Source organism: Diadema antillarum, unplaced genomic scaffold (assembly GCF_040938485.1).
Source record: "Diadema antillarum isolate AM-2024a unplaced genomic scaffold, OU_Dant_1.0 seq00000100_RagTag, whole genome shotgun sequence".
Taxonomy (NCBI): domain Eukaryota; kingdom Metazoa; phylum Echinodermata; class Echinoidea; order Diadematoida; family Diadematidae; genus Diadema; species Diadema antillarum.
The window spans coordinates 123,582-144,851 of NW_027271188.1; the positions used below are offsets into that span (position 1 = coordinate 123,582).

At 38.3% G+C, this 21,270-nt stretch overlaps 1 protein-coding gene across 1 annotated transcript in view; it reads right to left on the reverse strand.

Annotated features, from left to right (window-relative positions):
• LOC139726795 (uncharacterized) overlaps positions 1–21,270 on the reverse strand; it is a 50,483-nt gene that overhangs the window by 25,269 nt on the left and 3,944 nt on the right. Inside the window, exons 2-4 of the mRNA XM_071637787.1 lie at positions 6,972–9,167; positions 4,541–4,922; positions 1,235–1,397 (exon numbers count right to left, since the gene is read on the reverse strand). Coding sequence (XP_071493888.1) covers positions 1,235–1,397; positions 4,541–4,922; positions 6,972–9,135 — 2,709 coding nt within the window. The 5' untranslated portion in view covers positions 9,136–9,167. The remainder of the gene's footprint in view (positions 1–1,234; positions 1,398–4,540; positions 4,923–6,971; positions 9,168–21,270) is intronic.

Sequence of the window (21,270 nt, forward strand, 5' to 3'; positions counted from 1 at the left end):
CTTTAATCCTTTGAGCTATGCTCCTCATTATAGGCCCAAGTTGCAGACTTTGCCCGATGCATGAGAAAAACGGGTGCCATGCGTGAGATCGTGAGATGGACCCTAAATGCTTGAGTCTCACACAGAATGCGTGAGACTTGGTAGCTCTGCTGTTGTCATCAGTTTTCTTGGAAGAGGATTTTACGTCTTGTGAATGGGCAAACGCATGCTGCACTATGTTCACACACACCCTACTGGTGTAGCTATTTTGATTATGACAGCACATAAAAGATGGGGAAGAATTAAACCTTTTTAATAGCCACATGTGTACCCATATGCATTCATCACACATTACTCCATGGCCCCATTCTACCCAGTAACCTCAATGCACCATGCAACCCTGGCAATGAACATTGTGCTGCGTGCAATACCAACAACCCACAGCAGGTGTAACTATAAAATAGGTGTGCAATACCAGTAAAATATGGCTGTAAAATATGTGGTAAACCAGTAAAATATGGCTGTAGAAGGATAGCTTTCTGAAGTATTTTGCTGTACAACATTCTCTACCAGATTCACACATTGAGAGAAGACATAAATGCATCAACAAGTACATTTGTTTTTCTTTTTTGAGGCTTTCCATCTTTTATCTCTTCTTCAACATAACCCTGTACAACTTCTGCCTGTACAACAGTCACACAACATTTGCTCAGACTGTGACAATTGCTCCGGTTTTATTTTCTCCAAGGACTTAGGGTTGGGGTTAAGGTTGTGATAGGGTTTTAGGTTTTAGTTTGATGTGATGATTAAGAGTAGGGTTAGGGTTGTGTTTGTGGGTAAAATTTATGTTTGGCTTAGTGTGCAGATAATTCACAGGAACAATTGTCACAGGAGCAAATGTCATGAAACCATCATATTTACATATTAATACTTTCTATACAAAGCAAAATGACTGACTACATAACATGCATTCATACAGACAGAAAGACTGCATTATAGAAAGACATACTGATAAAATAGATAGGTGGATGGATAAAGATACTAAGTCAAATTACCAAAACGTAAAACATTAATATCTCTAGCACATCATCTGTCTCAGTATTCCGGTGACCAACTTTGAATGGGTTCAAATCAAAAGTATATCCACAGACTGAAACATAGTAATCATGCTTTACACGGTCCTTATCAACATAGATCAAAGTTTTTCAGACACCACAAAACATTTCCTAATAAAGTAAGAGCAATGGTCACTCACTTGCAGCATGAGTGGCATTTGATGGTCAAACACTTGGTCCACGGCAGAAGCGCCTGTCTGATTGGTGATAACCACTGGGATGAGGTCAGGTGAGGGCGACTGCACGACAAAGTACCCCTTGCGATTTGTCTGGTATCCGCTCAAATTGAAGCGCAGGAAGTGACTGCATAATAACGTTGTGTTCAACAATAAAAGACAAGTTTAATCCTGAAATGAATTACTGTAAAAGTGGACGTTTTCGCGGTATTGAAACTAGCGCAAAAATAAAAACATGTGAATATCTTTGTATGCCATATGTTTCTGTAGTTACGTTTTAGGGATAGTACAGTATTGGTGGAGATGAAAATTGGGCTTTTAAATCTTTGCGAGATACCAAGAAAACACTTATGATATAGTACAGAGCATACCATTTGAAGAGGAATTCAAAGTTTATTGATGAAAATAGGGTTTGGAATGACTGTAACGTCCAAAAACAAAGTAAAACAAAGCCATCGTAACAAAGTGTGGGTCCCACACTTTATTAGAATTGCTCTTTTTGGATATCTCAGCCATTTTAAAACCAATTTTCATCAAATTAACGTTGAATTCCTCATAGAATTACATGCTCTTTCATATTTCATAAGAGGTTTTTCATTATCTCACCAAAAAATGTTTGAAACCTGAAATTAGGTCTCAACCAAAACTGTATGATCCCTTTAATTCCGTGGAATTAAAAACACACGAAACTCATCTTACAAAGCAGAGAGCGAAAAATTACTCACATGAAAACACCCACTTTGACAGTAAGTTTTATTTTTCAACATTTTGAAATATGTTCATCATCAGAGAGAACAGAATTAAAAATTTCCAGTGATACCTCGTCCTGCACTTGTTAAATAACTTTGAATATTCTCAAATCAATGGTTAAGAATGTCCCATATGTTTTTTATGTTTTTATGTTTTCTTATCTTTCTTTGTTGTTTAGCAGCATTAATTGCAAATACCTCAAAGTAACAAGAATGGAGTTAAATGATTTTGCGATCAAACCCTTTGATACACCAGCAATAAATAAAACATTGCTAACATGGGAATACCTATCCTATTTTTAATTGAAACTTGGAAATATTTGCAAACTGCATACCAGTACCCAGTTTCAACGCATGAAAGAAGTCAGTTACATACACACACACCCAGTTGTAAAAAAGTTACCAAAGCAAAATTTAGCAAAGTAAACCTAGGGGCATACTTGAAATATCATTAAACAACAAGACAAAAAAAAGTCAAGAAAAGAAATATGCTGGCATGAGCAGGGAGAATATTCATGCAATTCATCTTGCAAAAACAACTAATGATTGTAATTTCATGGAATACATGCAACCAACGATAAGAACGCACTAAATCTTAATGGTCATTCTTACAGATGATATAGCCCATAACTTTGTGTTTTAACCTTCAGGGTATCAAAAGTGCAATTACATTATGATAGAGGTGCTATAAAACATTACTGAAATCAGAAACTGATATCCTATCACTTCATTCAAATACTGTGTTCATATTGTTCCTACTGTATTTAGTAAAATTATGCCTATCTGGTCATTAATGCGGCACAGTTTCATGAAATCAACAAGAGACCCGGGAGTCTCGCGCTCACCCAAGTATTGCAAGTTCACTTTCCCTGCATTCTTGCAGACTTTTACCTGAGAACATTGGAAACTTGTGGTGGAGGGTTGCTTTGAGAGTTGGCATGCTACCTGTCAAGTTTGGTGAATATCCATCAAGGGTTTTCAATTATTATGAACATGCACAATTTACATCAACATTTGGACCCATCCCATCCCACTTCCTTGGGTCCCAAGGGGGGGGGGGGGGGAGGACAAGGAGGACACCCCTGATTCTGCCATGAACAACCTTGAAACAACAGTCATCAATATACTGACTCATTGTATTAACTTAGCTCAATCACTTCTGGTTCTGAAGAAAATCTTTAAAGATTCCTTACGGAGGGGGGGGGGGGGGGGACCCCTGGGGGCCCCCCAGGTGGGGCATGGTGTCCATTTGACGGAATTGAGATTCTATCCCCCTAGGGATGCTACCTGCTAAGTTTGGTGAAAATTCATCTTGGGGTTCTCAAGAAAAAGATGAAAATTCACAATTTAGGTCCCAATTCAGGCCCCCTGGGGCCCCCATGTGGAGCATGGTGCCCATTTGATGGGAATGAAATTCTTTCCCCCGAGGGATGTTACCTGCCAAGTTTGTTGAAAATTCAATACGGCATTTTCAAGAAAAAAATGGAAATGTACAATTTGGGCCCCATTAGGACCCCTCCAAACCCCCTCCCCTGGGTCCCGAGGGGGGCACCCCTGATTCCGCCATGAACTTGAAACTACAGTCATCAATGTACTAACTCATGGTATTAACTTAGCTCTATCACTTCTGGTTCTAGAGAAGAAGATTTTTTAAGATTCCCTACTTTTTGGGCTCTGGGGCCCCCAGGTAGGGTATGGTGCCCACTTGAACAAACTGAGATCCTATCCCCCTAAGGATGCTACCTGCCAAGTTTGGTGAAAATCTGTCATGGGGTTCTCAAGAAGAAGATGAACATGTAAAAAGTTTACGCACGACGGACGCCGGACGCCGGACAAAGAGCGATCACAATAGCTCACTTGAGCCTTTGGCTCAGGTGAGCTAAAAATGAAGCAGAGAACTCATGTGGTCCTATAATTTTAATGGAAGTTTTCCTTACGTTTGACCAGTATGAGTTATTTTCATTCACAGCAAAATACCGTTTCCCTACTAGACCCTAGATATATGACACATATCTCTCCCTGACCCTCCAAGACTAATTGTTAATCAGAGACTCCAACTTATCTCTCAGGACACCTCACACCAAACGGCAAGTTTTCAAATGCCCCTTGTTCTCCCTCTTTACTATGAATTTCTTCTGCTCATGCATGGTGTACTCCAATTAATAAAGATATAATGTGCATCTTCCCCCTTCTGAAATTCAGCTTTACAATAATAAATCGACAAGAAAATCAAAACAAAAAAGTAATGAGCAGTGATGTTGAACATTGTGTCAGTTGTAGTTTGTGTTCTTTCAGAGAATGGAGCTAAACTCAGAATAAGAAAATAGCAGCTTTGAGTAAACAGGTGAAAAATTAAGAAGCCTCACAGCTTTCTTGTGCCCAATTGAAAATTAATCTCCTTATAATAGACAAACTTTGCTAGCTTACCCCTTTTAACCAACACATACATATGCTCACAAAACCAGATATACATATCACAGGTCTCTTCACAGACAATGGTCACAACAGGCAGACTGCTCACCTATCTCCATTGACATTCATTGTTACTAGATCTACGTGAATGTTGTGGAGGTCCACACCCCCAAATCCACCATCGTAGATTTCAATGAATCCACCGCCTCCTCCCGTTGCCGCATCCCCATCATCAAATTTGACCTCGTTGATGCGTATCCGTTGATGGTAGAATGGGATGGTCTCTGTGAATGTCTCGTTGCCCTGACTGCAGTTGATGTTGAGGGCGCCGGGGCTGGACGGGGCCGTGCCGAAGGAGGTGTGGTTCAACCGCTGGCAACAGGTGCAACGGCTGATGGATGGGTCAAGAGACAACGTGGAGGAAGGCACCTCATTGAGGTGATGCTGGTTGGGCACGAGTCGGTGCAGTAATGTGAGATCAGGCGTATCATCTGATCATGAAGAAAGACAAAAATCTAACATTACACTCTTTCCAATCATGGATGATGTCCCAGTCCATTGACCCCTGTCTGTGCCAGGGAGTTTGGACAGTGTGTACAATGCTATGGGAATTCCTGTGCCTGTCATCATTCAAATCACACAGAGGTACAGAGTAATGAATACTTTTCATGAGTAATATTCAGACCATATACCCCATCATGTTTAATGATAATAATAACCAATAATAACAAATATTTATGCAGCCCTCTTTCTAAACAGATGCAAAGCGCTTCAACAATTTTAACAAAATACAAGAAATCCACAATATTTACCAAACAAAACAGAGAAAGGACAAAGCAAAACAAATAAATAGTGACTTTAAACTTGTCAGATCACTAGCAGTGGAAGTAAGTAAGAGCTATAAAAAGGTCTTACTTTTAGAACAAAAACGTTTTCAACAGTGTTTTGAATTGAGCTATGTTAACTGCTGATTGGATATTTGTGGAGAGACTATTCCGGGATTGAGGTGCTGCGAGTATGTTCTAATATATAATAATTTAGAATATAATATATAATTTATAATATATAATATATGATATACAATATATTCCCATTAAATATATTATTATACATTTTTGTCCACTTGTACAATTGAAAAAATGAATGTAATAGACTAACAATAAATCAGCAATGAAATGACAAAATCAAATATCTAATCTCAATCCAAACATCATAATGTAGACACACAGGTACATGAAAGATTTAACATTTCCACATGTGAAAATTAACATATTTTGAGGCAGAAATGGATGAAGCTATCATACATAAGCAGTGTGACCATAGCAGTGACATGCTTCTTTTTATGTGCACAGACTTACTCTTGCATTCCATGAACTCTGAAGGTTGACTCAGTATGTTCTGAATAAATCTTATGTTACTGCACATAATCTTGCTCATCGGAAAAGTTTGAGACATAAGGCATTACATGAATGTGCTACAACTAAATGAGGCATAATATGAATGTCGAACAATGTAATGATTAAACCACTGCAAGCTTACAAAAACTTTATTCAAATGACACCACAGTACACAGGGGGCTCAAATATCTGAGAATTTTGTCCTTCTTAATGTCAATAGGAAAACTTTCAGACTGATAGATAGCATGGTTTCACATTTCAATGCACAGATGCAGGTTACAAATGAATAAACCTATTTACTTTTGGAAATTTTGAGCGCTGACTCATTCAAACCTTTAGAAACATATCCTATGATGAAATGCTCTACAATTCTCTGTGTACTTTGCATATCTTCATAAGATATGAACAAACCAAAACTCTGAACTATGTCTTGCTCATTAAGCATACACCTTTTCAGATGAATTCCTAAAAGGGATTATATCTAACATGAGCCCAAGAAGCCTTGGTGTGCACCTGAACTTCAGGACTAAAATTTAACCTTAATGCAACTTGCTTCTCAGTGGTACATCTTGATGGTGTGCATTTAACTGAATTATAACAACACAAAAAATAAAATATATCAACCAAACCCGAATTCTGCACCTATGAGAAATCTACATAAAAAACAATTTAGCCCTTCACCTGGATAGAGAGAGGAGAACTGAAATTGAACATTTAACATAGCTACCTGAGTAGCCTTCTATCATTTATGTCTGAGCATCTGGCTCCCACAGTTAAAAGGTATTTCTGTGAATTTCTGAAGGTTGACAATTTCTTTGCAGATTGTGTTAAAAATCAACATCCGTATCAACATTTAAGCTTATTTTCTCATAGTATGTCAGTATAACCATCAAATAAAAACACCAATCATATTGTGGTCATATTGCAAAATATCCCCCCCCCCCTTTCCTGTTAACCATACCCCATTTTGTGAATGTGTGTAGTAAAAGAGAAAAAGAAATCACTGCCTTAAGATAGTCTATGTTCTTACAGGTAGCACTGGGTCTACTTCAAAATTATCGAATGACTTCAAGTTTCAAACTGACTTTCAACTGACAATTGCACATCCACTGGCCATGATAATGATTAAAGGAAGTTACTCACCTGTGCCATAGACGACAGCATCAACCAAGTTGATGCTAGATGCTAGTCTAGCCCGAAAATACTTTAATGGTCCTACGTGGAGGGCGATGGCATCAGGTCCAGTGTGCAGGAAGCCTTCTTCATTGGCCATTATGTAGTCCACATTTGTGCCATTAAGAGACCCAACCACGAAAAATCCAGCCTCATTTGTGGAGTATCCTGTCAGGTCAATGGCTTGGTATGCATAGTCATCTTCGCCATCATACAGAACAAGGACCAGGCCATTCAGAGCCTGAGAGCCCACGCCCCCATCAAATAGCTCGATATATTGACCCTCCAAACTCTTTGCTACAACATTGATCTCGTTGATCACGACATTGGGCGGAGGACAGGTGTTCAGTGAGCCTGGGGATGGGTCGGCCAACGTGAATGCATCCTGCATGAAGTGGTCCCATCCTCTACATCGACTCCTGGAGAGGCTGTCGTTGCTTGGGTTCAACCACTTTTGCCCTGGCGTTAGAATCCTCAACAGTTCTTGCTCAGCGGGCAACCTTGGCTCTCCGTACAGGATTACATCAAGGAGACCCTCCCTGGATGCACGGTTGCCCATCTCTATCTGTCTATTCAGTTCAATTAGATGAAGAGCAATGGCATTGCACCCTTCAACAGCTGGAAGAGAGGGAAACACCAAGTCTGGAGAAGGTTCAAGCTCTTCACCCCCAATGACAAACCAACCATTCTCATCTGTGGAGTAACCACTCAAAGGCAAAGGATCAACATAGACGGACAAGGTGGCTCCACTGTAGAACACAAGAACGACATCACTTAAGGAAACATCCCCAAAGCCACCATCATAGAGTTCGATGAAGGGGGCTGATGCTTGGACTCTGAATTCATTGATGATGAATCGTGGGAGAAAATCGGGGTTGATTGGAGGAAAGTGCGGAAGCAGAGACGATGGAAGGACTGTGATGGTTGTGCAGTCATTCTCTTCTCCTGGGGTGAGGCTTGTCACGCGAAACTGTGATGATGCAAGGCGGTCATTGCCCCCACAGCGACTTATGGATTCATCTGTCTCCAGCAGGACTGAGGAATCTTCATGCACCGTCATCTGTCCAGGAGTGAGCGTGTCTACTAAGTGCTGGTCATGTGAGCCGTGCTTGTCATAGACGACTGCATCCACCAGCGATGCATTAGTCACATTACTACCGGCTACAAGCTGGCTTGTGTTTCCTCGGTACAACGCTACAGCTGACACTTTGTTCTGAAGGATGTTTATGACTCTGTCTGGCCCAAGTATAGTTTGTGGGGCTGGCTGCACCCCCCGCGAGCCTATCAAATAGTATCCCAATGGTTCTATTGTTTTATTAGTGAGATGCACTATTCTATAAGATCTGTCTGTTGATCCTTTGTACATCACAACAGCATAGTCACTGAGGGACACCGTCTCATTCGCTTTGTTGTACAATTCAATGTACTCCCTGTCGTCCTCTCCTGGATTATTTGCATTCACCTCACTTATTACCAATGGTGAGGAGACAACAGGGTGGGCACAGTCATTTGTCGCATTTGGACTCGGTATCACCATTTCATATGCGACCTCATTTTCTTTCTCACATCTATTGATTGACAGATTTTGCTTGGGAAAGTACAAATCATCTTGGGTGAACACTGTCTCTGCAGCTAAATTTTGCTGGAGTACTGATGCATTTGTGGAGACATGTATTGCAAACACTACAGCATCTTGCAAGAAGTCTGTCGTAGGAGATGCTCCAATATCTAATCCTCCACCCTCCCCGTCATACAGTGCAATGGCTCCGGAATCCTCATCCTCACCCCAACTTTCTGTCCACTCCAAGTCCACTGCAAGTTCACTTGAGCCGATCACATAGTAAGCTTGTCCCAGCAGTGACACTGCAGGAATAGTAATCACGGCACACACCAGTGACGAGTTGTAGAGAGCGAGTGTAAAGTTTGTGACGGAGAAGCTCTCGGAGCCTACGTTGTGCAGTTCAACAAATGACAGAGTGTTGTCTCCAGTGTTCAACCTGATCTCGTTGATGACTACATTACCGCTGAGGGATGCTGCAGGTATGGACAGTGCCAAGAAGAACAATACCAGTTGATGCCAGGTGCAGGTCTTGCATATTCCTGAGATTGCTGGGTGCAACATGGTGGCAGGCATCAGCTCAGTAGCGCTGACACAGACATGGATTCCTGTGTACAATGAACAAATAAAACAATACTCTTTTACATTAGAACTCTAATGGCCCCTACGCAAGATAAGAAGGAATATTACCGATTGTACTCTTGGGTGCAACTGACAAACTTAATTTCCACAAACTTCTGGAAACAAACACACACACACACACACACACACACACACACAAATAAACATTGCAGACTTTTATCAAATTGAATCTCAAAGCTTAATTCATTCCAATTACACAAGACATTTCTCTTTTTTGAAGGAAGCAAATACTACTACTTTCTTACTTACTTTTACTCTGACAATGTGATCACACCTGAGCCTATTCATTGACCAAAGTTGAAGCTCCAGTGCTGATCTCCTTCAAGCAACTTATAGATATATATACACAATCATACAATACAAAAGGTGGGGAGGGTAGAGGATGTGGCAGGGCTTCCATTAACACACACAAGATTACTCAAACTCAAATGCTACCATTTTCCCAGTGTTAGTCCAGTCTACTTTTAACCCATTGAGGATGGAATGATTTTGCTATAACACACATTTCCCATAGACACCAGCCAGAGCATTCTCGAGACTCATCTTCAGACATTCAGTGAATTACAAAATACATTGACTGAACAGACAGAGACCACGACCTCTCCATGAAGACTACTGTAAAACGTGATATATTCGTGGCATGACATTTTTGCGAATTGGAGCTGACGGCCTTTTTTGCAGTGCATGAAATTTTCGCGAATTGCCACTGCCCTTCAATACATATAGTGTAGACAAGAACTTTCGTGGGCATTATAATTTTGCGAATCTTGGCACTCGTGAAATTCGCGAAATTGAAATGCATGTGAATATTCCTTATTTTACAGTATCCCACCTGTCAGCTCATTTTCAATTTCAATTTCATTTCAATTCATTTTCATATTTCTCAGTGAAAAAAAATGAATATAGCAAAATGAAATAATACATGACATCAAGGTAGGAAGCAAAATAGAATATTGCAAACATACATTATAGAACATGGTGGTCCACATATGAAAGTTGGACTCTGAGAGTAAATGCTAAAAAAATATGATGGAACCAAATTAAAGGCAAGCTTCTTGAGTGTAGGTTGCAGTACTATCAAAATTGAGTGTATAGATTAAGATGAGGAGCATGGGTATAACATAGATAAAAAGGGAAGACAAGAATACTCCATCTAAAAAAAACCTCTGTCGGCAAAGAAAAATTTACTAACATCAAAATGTAATAGTGTTAGATCTACTACATGTCTCAATGTATCTTGTTTTGAAGTGGAAGCACTATGTGATTTTTTATGACTTTTATGCTTTGTGTCAATCATAACATTTACTATTTTGGTTGGAAGTTTAAATGTTCAAAGCTCTTCTTGTGTTAAAGATACTACCATTTGGTAGTTGAACTGACCTACTGGTACATAAGCTGTGATAAAATACTGCAAGTTGTTATGAAATATTTGCATGAAGCAGAGGTGCACGATTATTTCAATTTCTTCAGAGGTATTCATATATCTTCATCATCTGAAGAGTAATTCATAAAGAATCCTCTTGAAATCAAATAAAAAATTTAACAGGGGCAAACTTTAGACTGTTTCTGATGACCCTTTCTTTTCATCATTTCAGTTGGTATGTTTATGGCATATTATTGAAGAGAAGTTACTTTTTGAGACATTTAAAAAAAATTTTCACACCCTACTAATATGTAGTACAGTATTTGTTTCTTGCTCCATTAATATCCATGATCAGCATGGCTGCAAAGGAGAAAAACAGAATGTCGTTAACATGGCTTTTCTCTCTCTCTCTTAGAGGCTGCAAAATGGCAGGTGGCTGCTGTAGACAGGTGGCCACTAAGGCAGGTTTGACTGTACTCTGAAAATGGCATACAACAAATATCATGAATGCACCTGATTATCATACTAATGGGTAGTTCCTACCAACAGTAACACTATCTCTAGGAAAGAGGAAATGATTACCAAATAAATGTTCCACTAACCCATTGAGGACGGACTGATTTTACTAAGTACAACACGCATTTCCCATAGACACCTGCCCGAGTTTATACTCGGGACTCGTTCTTAACAAGTTAATGTGGTGAAACAAGAGCTGGGATCATACAAGTGATGTATGGCATAGATTATCCATTTGATCCGTTGAACTGAAATTTCACATCATCCCCTTTGAATCTACATGGTGGTGTAAATCACATCACTGAACTATCTGTAAGTAACAGGAGACATGTACGAGGAAGTATAAAAAAGAGATCAAGACTGCAATGAGAATGCATCCTAATTTCCGTTGAAAGGTGAGCTGCGAAGATATTGTTTTTGTTTTTGTTCTGTTTTTCCTGCTAGGGACACTATAGAGAAAACACCTTGCTGAACCTTGGAAGAAGTTTCCCAACTCTTGTTGGCACTTTGCAACTCAACCGCAAGGGGATTACAAACACACACACACACACACACATACACACTAATCCTCTCATGTGTCCCAGCAGGAATGTAGGCAGATGTCCTATGCAAGAAACAGGTGCTACTATAAAAAAAATAGATAGATAAAAAATGCATCCAGTATAGGCTGTATATATCATGTGGTCAATGGTTAGTTTTATTTGTCCTGTACAAGTGGTCATATGGCTTTGCATCATACTGACCCTCTTCACCATTCCTTGTACACTCAGAGCAGGTACTGTAAAATGAGGAATGTTCACGTGCATTTTAATTTCGCCAATTTCGCGAGCATCAAGATTCGTGAAATTAAAGTGCCCGTGAAAGTTTTTGTCTATACTATATGCGTTGAATGCCATGCAGTTCGCGAAAATTTCATGCCGCGAAAAAGGCCATCGGCTCCAACTCGCGAAAATTTCATGCCACGAATATATGAAGAGTTTGTTTGCAAAAACCGATAAGTCCATATTTGCCAAATGGAGATATTTGCGATTAAAGGTCAAGAAAAATAAAGAGAATAATAAGAAAATTTTCGCTTCTTTTGACCATAACTTCAAAAATATACCCCTATATGTAGTGACCAATATATCATTTAAAAGGTATTATTTTGTACTTTATGACAGAGATCGTACTTCAAAATTTTCAAAAATGGACTTATCGGTTTTAGCAAACAAGCCCTTCATATCATGTTTTACAGTAACTGTATTTGATTGCATATAAAACTCTCACATACAAACACAACACACATGGTACATACATTATCCTTGACAAGACGATGCTACAAGTCTATAGTTACGTTCAGACGGGAGCCCTTAACCTCGAAGTTAGGAAACTTCGAGGTTAGAGCCTGTAGTTGGGGACCGTGAAGACGCACTCGTAGTTAGCAAACCTTGAGGTTTGCTCGATGTTTCGAGCCACGAGAAATCTTATGGTTAGCGCTCTAACCACGAGCCGCGGGGGGTCCCCACTCGTAGTTAAGCACCGTGTGGACACAAAAAACAACGAACTCGAAGTTAAGAGTGACCTCGCCGTAAACTCCAGCCCCCACAATTTCCCTCTGCTTCCGGGTCAACCTTCCAAACGTAACCACAAATACGCTACACGTGAAAACCTATGACGCACGACAAAACAACATCATCTTTTCTTCCCATGCGCTTGATCTCTGAAACTGAACACGTCAAATTCGCTACTGTATTATATATTCTTCTCCGACGCTAAAAAAAAAAATGTTTTCGACGAATATCTTCATAAAGGCATAAAGTCATCAGTGCAGAGCTATCTCTGCATACCATGACAGAGAAAAAGAGTACCAGTACCTGTAAGCGAGTCCGACAGGGTTGGACTAAAGAATAAATAGACGCCTTGTTAGAAGTGTGGGCTGAAACTTCCGGTTTTGTGGTTTTAACATCGAGTGGGACCCACTCGTAGTTACGAGGGGGGGGGGGGCAGAAGCTTAACCTCAAGGTTTTGTAACCTCGAGGTCAAGATTCGTCGTGTGGACACATGTCGTAGTTAGTGGGCAAGAGCTAAACCTCAAGGTTAGGGCCTGCCGTCTGAACGTAACTTATAACATGACCCAGTGTAAATTTTCAGTGGAGTTACAGGTGACGACATATGAAGAAGATTTAAAGAAACCAGGGAGGTCGGAAATCTTCAGAAATTATGTAACACAAAAAACAATGTATTTTTTCTCATGTAATCTAGTATACATTTTCTAAAAATAAATTTCAAGTACCTTTCCAAAACAAAGAATGTAGGGAATGTGGGACTTTTTGTGACCACTATACCAAGCTTACAGCTGTAGCTCAACAATCTCTCCTTTTCATAAATTTTCTTGCTCTTCTCCTATCTCAAAGTCTGAAAAGAAAGAGTGAAATTTTATTAGTGCGACTGCAAACATTTGATAAAAATGGGATAAAAACTATTTGGAAATTATCAAACTTTCAAGATTTGCTCACTTTTGCAAAGCAGTTCTCGAACAGTTGATGTGAATATGCAAATGAGTAAGCTGATGATGTTATCACCTCACAATTTTCCATTGCTTGTATACCAAAAATGACAAAAATTCTATTTTTCTGCTATAATAATGTAAAATATAACATTATTCCTAGCTTCATTACTTAACAAAATAATGATCAGTCAGATTCAGTCAGATCATCAGTCAGATAAGATCATCCTTTAAGCCTATCTAAAAGCTCAACAAAGCTATGATATTTCCCATATTTTCAATTTGTAAGACACTGCATAAAATATGCAGTAGACTATCATGGCTTAATCATCCTAGATCTTTACAACCTTACTGTGCTTTGTTTTGTCAATGAATACAGAATACCTACTCCCCTAATTCCTATCGTGCTTGTTGAAGCATAGTAGGGTAAACGCACATTGCTACATACATCTGAACAGGCTACCTAGCTGTACAACCGAGGAGGTGTATGAGATGGAGTCATAACAGCCTTATCGCTGCCACTCAATAATATTTAGAGTATGTGTCAAACTGGATCTGTCTCACAGATAGGAAGGCAATTGACTCATGTCTAATTCATAATTACCATCCACTCACTAAGGAAGGTCTTTAAGATGGAAATTACTTTTGGCCATCTCTATTCATAAAAGATGAGGCATACATAATGGTAAAGTCAGGGGGACGTGTGGATAGAATAAGACAAAGATTGATGTTCAAAATGAAACTGACAATAAACCGACTGGGCATGTCTGGGCAACTAGTCTGACACATCAATTTAAAAAGAACCATACTGAACTAGAAAAGCACTCTGAGAGCGCAGACCTCCGCCAAGCATGCAGCTCATTTCCACCACTGATCTTGTTCTTCCATAGAGATATCAGTGATTTCCACCCATACATACATAGCATCGTGTGCTGAAAGTCGCCCGATTTCCCAATATAGAAGCCTTTGTTACGTCATAAACCCTCACTGCTGCACGGCGCGCCTCGTCCTAGCAGAAACTAGAGCACGCACTCTAGTGCGCACGTGCAAACCTCAAATACGCGCAGCCTGAACTCCCAAGTTCATTGACCCTACCTGCCAAAATATCAAAAATCCTTCATAAATTCCCCCAAAATTCTCGGATCACTACCAAAAGTTAATCGTTTGGTACTTGTGTAATTCTCAACCTTTCCTGCAAGTTTCATCCCAATCCGTTCACTACTTTTTGAGTTATTTTGCACACGCACAAACTAACTAACTAACGAACGAACGAACGAACACAAAAACCAACAGTAACGAAAACATAACCTCATCCCTTGGCGGAGGTAAAGATTATACCATATCAGTTTTATTTGTCAGAATTAAAATGCAGAAAAGTGCTGAAATTTGCTTTCCAGGATGGTAGAATTTCACATATTATATTGTAACAATATACAGCTCTGATATATACATGTTTTTAGAGATTTGTGGACGGGATATGTTTCATGATTAAAATTTCAATCTATTTCATGAATTAACAAGCAAAATATACCCAATGTTATATCACAGTTCAAATTGAATTTTCAGATTGCCAAGAAAGACGGCAGCTTCAAACATTAAACGCCAAAAGTACAAATGCACCACCTGTGGAATTCTTTTGTGCATCCAAAGAAAACTGACAGCTGTTTGAATTATTACAGACAGTTGGAACCCTAACTCTTGAACCTCCTTAGTGCAACTAGGTCACATTTGGACGGATCAAATTACAACATGCCGATGGAAAAGGCTTGGCAATTTCAGTGAAGTGCCTGGGCACAAGAAGATTTCACTGTTATTTCTACCAGCAATTATCAAAGTGTGTTAAGCACTTTTATGCATAAAACCCAATCATGCAAATTGCTACCACCCATTTGTTCCCATACTAATTGAGCATGAATGATGTGTATTGTCATGATCATCTGAAGCCTTTGCAGGACAAAGCATAATTTCGGTGCACATACCTGTAATCTACATTTACATATATTAGCATTATCTAAAAACTTTAGCCGATTACAGATTTAAACTTTACAGATAGGAGCTAATAACCCACTCTCTTCTATTCTCCATCATGATTTTCGCCATGTACCAAAGGAAATATACATGTATGAACACACAAGAATGATGACTCCAGGGTGACAGCATTATTCAATGCAAAACTTTCTTTACCTGAGCCAGAATAAATTACAATTAGAATATCATATCAGCAGAAGCTATACTATAGGCCTACACAGACGGCACAGAGACATATTTATGTGACTTATTGCCAGCAGGTCGCCAATTAGTCTTTAGTTCAATGAGATACCCACTGAGTTCAGGAATTCATGATGAGATGCAACATCAGGCTGCATGCACAGGTACTAGCTGCTTCTTCCTGAAAGTGACGATTTGAAAGTTGGTGCTGGAGCACATAACTTTTAAAGGTACTGTTTACCTTTGGGAGCAGTGATTTAAAAACTGTTCGAATTATAACATTTTATGCCTATGTGTAGGTCAGTTGCATAACAAAATGTCCTACCATATAAGAATTTCACAATTACTTCTAAAATACAAGGAGATATCTCTATTTTTTCTAAATAAACCATAACTGTAGACGGTTTATTCTATAAACAATTTTTTTAATAACTATTGTTCACATTTTGTACATTTAATAATACTTAACATTGTTTACCTGTTATACTGATTAATATTTTTACATTGGTTGTTTCTATCCCAGCTCACATTCTAGAGCTATTTTGAAGCACTAATACTGGTTTTATGTTTCATCTGCAAAATAATGGTAAACAATGCCTTCAAAATAGACCATTAAATCACATACTGAGCAGAACAACTGGGGAGCTGCACAAATCAAATTCTGACTCCCAGTGATTTGTGAGGGACAGAGCAGATCCGCTATAGAGAGAAGGTCAGGCGGAGTGTGACCCTAATTGACATTTTACCAGCTTCCAATTGTCTGAAACACACAAGTACATATGTACGGAACTTGCATTACACTGCAAATCATGCTACAGCCATAAAGTCACAATATACGAAGTACCTGCAGACTCTGAAGTATTTGTGCAATAGCCAGACAATGTGAAAGTTCAGACTCAATTTGTGTATCTACATGCGTGAGTGTGTGCAAGTATGTCAAAGTAAGGCAAGAAATGTTAAATTATAATTATATCAATGCACAATTAGTGACCTGAAAGAAGATTAAAGGACAAGTTCACCTTCATAAACATAAGGATTGAGAAAATGCAACAATATTAGTAGAACACATCAGTGAAAGTTTGAGGAAAATTGGACAATCGATGCAAAAGTTATGAATTTTTAAAATTTTTGTGTTGGAACCGCTGGATGAGGAGACTACTACAGCTTGTGAGTCATATGCGTACAACAGTATAAAGAAAATGTAAAAGAAAATTCAACATATTTTCACTTTTTTCGCATAATAAAAGAGCACTTGACTTGCCTCTTTCTAAAGGCAGGGGGAATAATATTACCCATAACATTTGTCGGTAACAAGTCAGGGGAATGTGTACTTTTTTCAAAAGATGGAATTTTGTGAAATTCTCTTTATATTTTCCTTATATTGTTGTACGCATGTGACATCTAAGTTATTCATACACTGCAGTAGTCTTCTCATCCAGCGGGTACTGCACAAAAACTTCAAAAATTCATAACTTTTGAACGGATTGTCTGATTTTCCTCAAACTTTCAATGATGTGTTCTACTAATATTGTTACATTCTCTCAATCCTTATCTTTATGAAGGTGAACTTGTCCTTTAAGGTACACTTGTGGCACTCCATCGATCTGAGCATCCAGTCCAAGCTCCATGTCCCTCCATGCTATACTTGTCGAACGTAAAACTGAAACTCTGACAAAACTGCTATTGAAAACTCTGACTGCATTTGCCAGACACTTGACCAGACAGCTGCTGTTGTTGTTTTGATGTCCATACTCGAATAATCTATTTAGTTTCCTCGAACTGGTCCAGAAGAGGGCATGGAGGACCATTCTACCGTGCTGCAACTACGAGGGTGCATTTGAAGCTGCTCAAATTTCCAGTCTAGAAAAGAGACGCGAGGAGTTGCCCATGAAATTTGCACTGAAATTGGCAAAGTCAATTACTTTCTGAATTGGTTTGTACTGAATACGTCCTGATCAAACACTTGACACACTAAACACTGCAGTGAAAGCATTTTGAGAAGAGTGCAACTACTTATTTGTTAAGACTTTTGGATTCCAAATCAGTGTAAACTATTTATATTTATCATTTTGCAATAACACGGGCCATTGGTTTATGATAATTGACAAGCCTCTGGTCGTTCAGAATGATGATATGCCTTCGATGCCTATATACCTTACATTCTCTCTCCCTTTCTCTACTTCCCTTTTCTTTCCTTTTTCCTTTTAACTTTTAACCTAAGCTATCATGGACATTACTTTGATGTTACTACCAGATTACTTACCCACTTTACTATTGTATATATAATTTCTTTACTGTTTAATAACTGTGTTTTATATACTGTGGAATATTTGACTGAGTTTACTACACAGGGCATCATCCATCATCTGGATCTCTATCTTTTACTCTCTCTTTCTCTCTTTACTGGACCCTTTTTCCATCTTTCTGTCAGGTGAAAGATTTTGCCATTATTATTTTGATGACAGATCAGCATCCTACTGTCCTGTTACCTAGCTGTTTGAGGAAGTTGTAACACTTTCTTGGCGCAGCAATTCTTCTGTATGTGATCTACAATAAGGTACTTCACTGAGTGCTGTATGTCAGACATAGATACCCATTACTGTATACACCCAATATTTCGCTGACTTTGTGAATTTCGCTAGTCAGGGGCTATTTGCGACATGGGAAAATATTGACTTTGATCCCGATGTGAATGTGACGTATGCGTGTACACTTCTCTGTCCAGTACAGGACTCCACGATCGCAAATTTAACCACTCCCGAAATTGTCGGGAATTCCCGATTAGCGAAAAGTTAGACTCGCGAAATATATGGCGTATACAGTATTTGATAGAGTAAAGGTGCGCAATATGTTTTCATCATGGACATTATGTTTATTGCTTGACTGGTTTTGATTTGTGAAATTATGCCATTACGAAATTTATTTCTGCAGCAATGTCGTCAGTCTTCTTTCTCTTCCTTCTCCTTAAAGGGATCGTACAGTTTTGGTTGAGATCTAATTTCAGGTTTCTAACATTTTTTGGTGAGATAATGAAAAACCTTTTGTGAAATATGAAAGAGCATGTAATTCCATGAGGAATTCAACATTTATTTGATGAAAATTGGTTTTGAAATGGCTGAGATATCCAAAACAGAGCGATTCTAATAAAGTGTGGGACCCACATTTTATTACAATTGCTTTGTTTTACTTTGTTTGTTGATGTTTCAGTCATTCCAAACCCGATTTTCATCAAAATAAACTTTGAATTCCTCTTAAAATGGTATGCTCTGTACTATTTCATAAGTGTTTTGTTGGTATCTTGCAAAAAGTTAAAAGCCAATTCTCATCTCCACCAATACTGTACTATCCCTTTAAAGGCCATCTTTGTATACATTGCTATACTTAGTTATATTTATGGTACAAGATCCATTAACGTCATATGCTCAGTTTTTTTTTCTGCCCTTTTTTCTCTCTAAAATTCATTAAAAAATGGAGGATTGCCCATTCAGGTTTATTTACAAAATACAACTTCTTCCCTGGGGTCTCACAGAAAGTAATATACGTGTCCATACATGAAAAAAAAAGTGATGTAAACATTTACAAATACAGTGAGAAATTTTACAATAATTCAAGACAACAAAAGAAAAAAGAAATGAATAAGGCCTGGGAAAAAAAAACAAAAGAACAAAATATGTGATACAATGTACTGTATATACCGTACATCATTGTGTAAGATTTCATTAAAAACAACGCTCAACCTAAATACTCGGATCAAACACTTGAAAGGTTCTTAAAGTCGATGCATTACAAAATTCTTTGAGTAGTTAATTCATGAATATTTCTCTATGTATAGAAGAGGGTCTGCTTACAATTATTAGAGTATGGTTTGGTAAATTTAGATTTTGGTTCGAGCAAAGTGAATAATTCAAAGTTCTTCCTGAAATATGACCAGACATATTTAATCTCCGGAAAGTGTAATATTTTATAAATAACTGTACTCATATATTTCTTTATAACAGTAATGTTAGAATAAAACATTACAGAAACATCTTAACAGCAGATAGATATTATTTGCTCATATATGCTAGTGATGGCATAATTTTCAAAAATGTTCCATGTTTCAGTGTTTGTTTACAATCATTATATACATAGGTCAGTCAGCACAGTTTGTTTGTTTGTTTGTTTGTTTGGTTTATTTCTGCATTTTCTTTCTCTGAATACAATTGCAAATGAAAACAAAATGATACAGATACATACAAATCAATACAAAGAAAAATCATTTGCGTAACAACATTCAGTCTGAAGTGACATAATTATGAATCAAAATAACATATTAAGGCATACTGTATCTATTAACAAAGGAGAAATCAATACAGGGGACCGTCATCATAAGCAGAGCTTGATGTGGATGAGGCCCTATCTGAATATGTGATACCAATGTAATACAACACCAATTATATATGTACTGATAAAGGTCTTAATCTTAATACACGAAACACATTTTGCTACAGAAAAAAAAAAACAGAAAAGAAAAATAGTGACTTGGCGCTTTAAAACAAGAAAAAAAAAAAACAGCACGCAGCACCATTGACTACTGCATGGTATAGTAGACAATAAAAGTGTAGGTGTGTGCGAGTGACAGTGCAAGAGAGAATAAAGGCTGTAGCATGCCTATTTTGGGGGTAAGGTATACGCTTTACTGAATGTATGCAAGTTCTAAGACATAAGAAGATTATAAAACAAGTGATTATTCATTTTCCCCAAATTAAAGTTATGGTATGACAGAAGATTCTATCAATCAAACTAAATATTACCAAAATTGCATATATCTCACGGGTCAAACTAGGGGTTTGGTTGAATGCTTGTATTGTGGTACACAAAACCCTGCCAAAATGAGTCATTTGGACAGAATATCAAAAGTTCAACCAGAAGGTACTTACTGTTTTATGCATGGTGATTACCTTCCAAGTGACCCTAGCTGTATGAATCACATCCCATCTTCAGTGCCAGAAGGATGTAATTTCAAACTTCAAAGCAACTCTGTGAGTTCCAATGAGCTGATTTTGAGGATCGTGCCAGTGTCATGCTACATTGAAATAGACACCTTTTGTGGTACATGATAACAGCATAAATACAGTGTCTAATTTGGAGCCCTCCTATTTTGGGACACCTGAATTGGCTATCGCTGCTTTTGCATATAAAGCAGTTACTTGTATGTGTATGGATCCAGCTTTAGTGACACATTACAATTTTATGCACATTTAATTACTTTATCAAGGAGAAATACAACCTTTGGGAGGCAATTTGTCTTCTTAACATTTAAAACAATATCATATCCTATTCCATCACATGCTTTACAGCCAACCTTGCCTATTATTATATACACAATGTCTCCCTATAGTTGGATCTAGTTTTCAACTCAAATGCACTTTTTCCAAAAAGGAAGAACAATATTAATAGAGGAATAACATCAGAGTGCTGAGTAAAAATTGCTAGAAGACATATCAGGTCTGGAGTA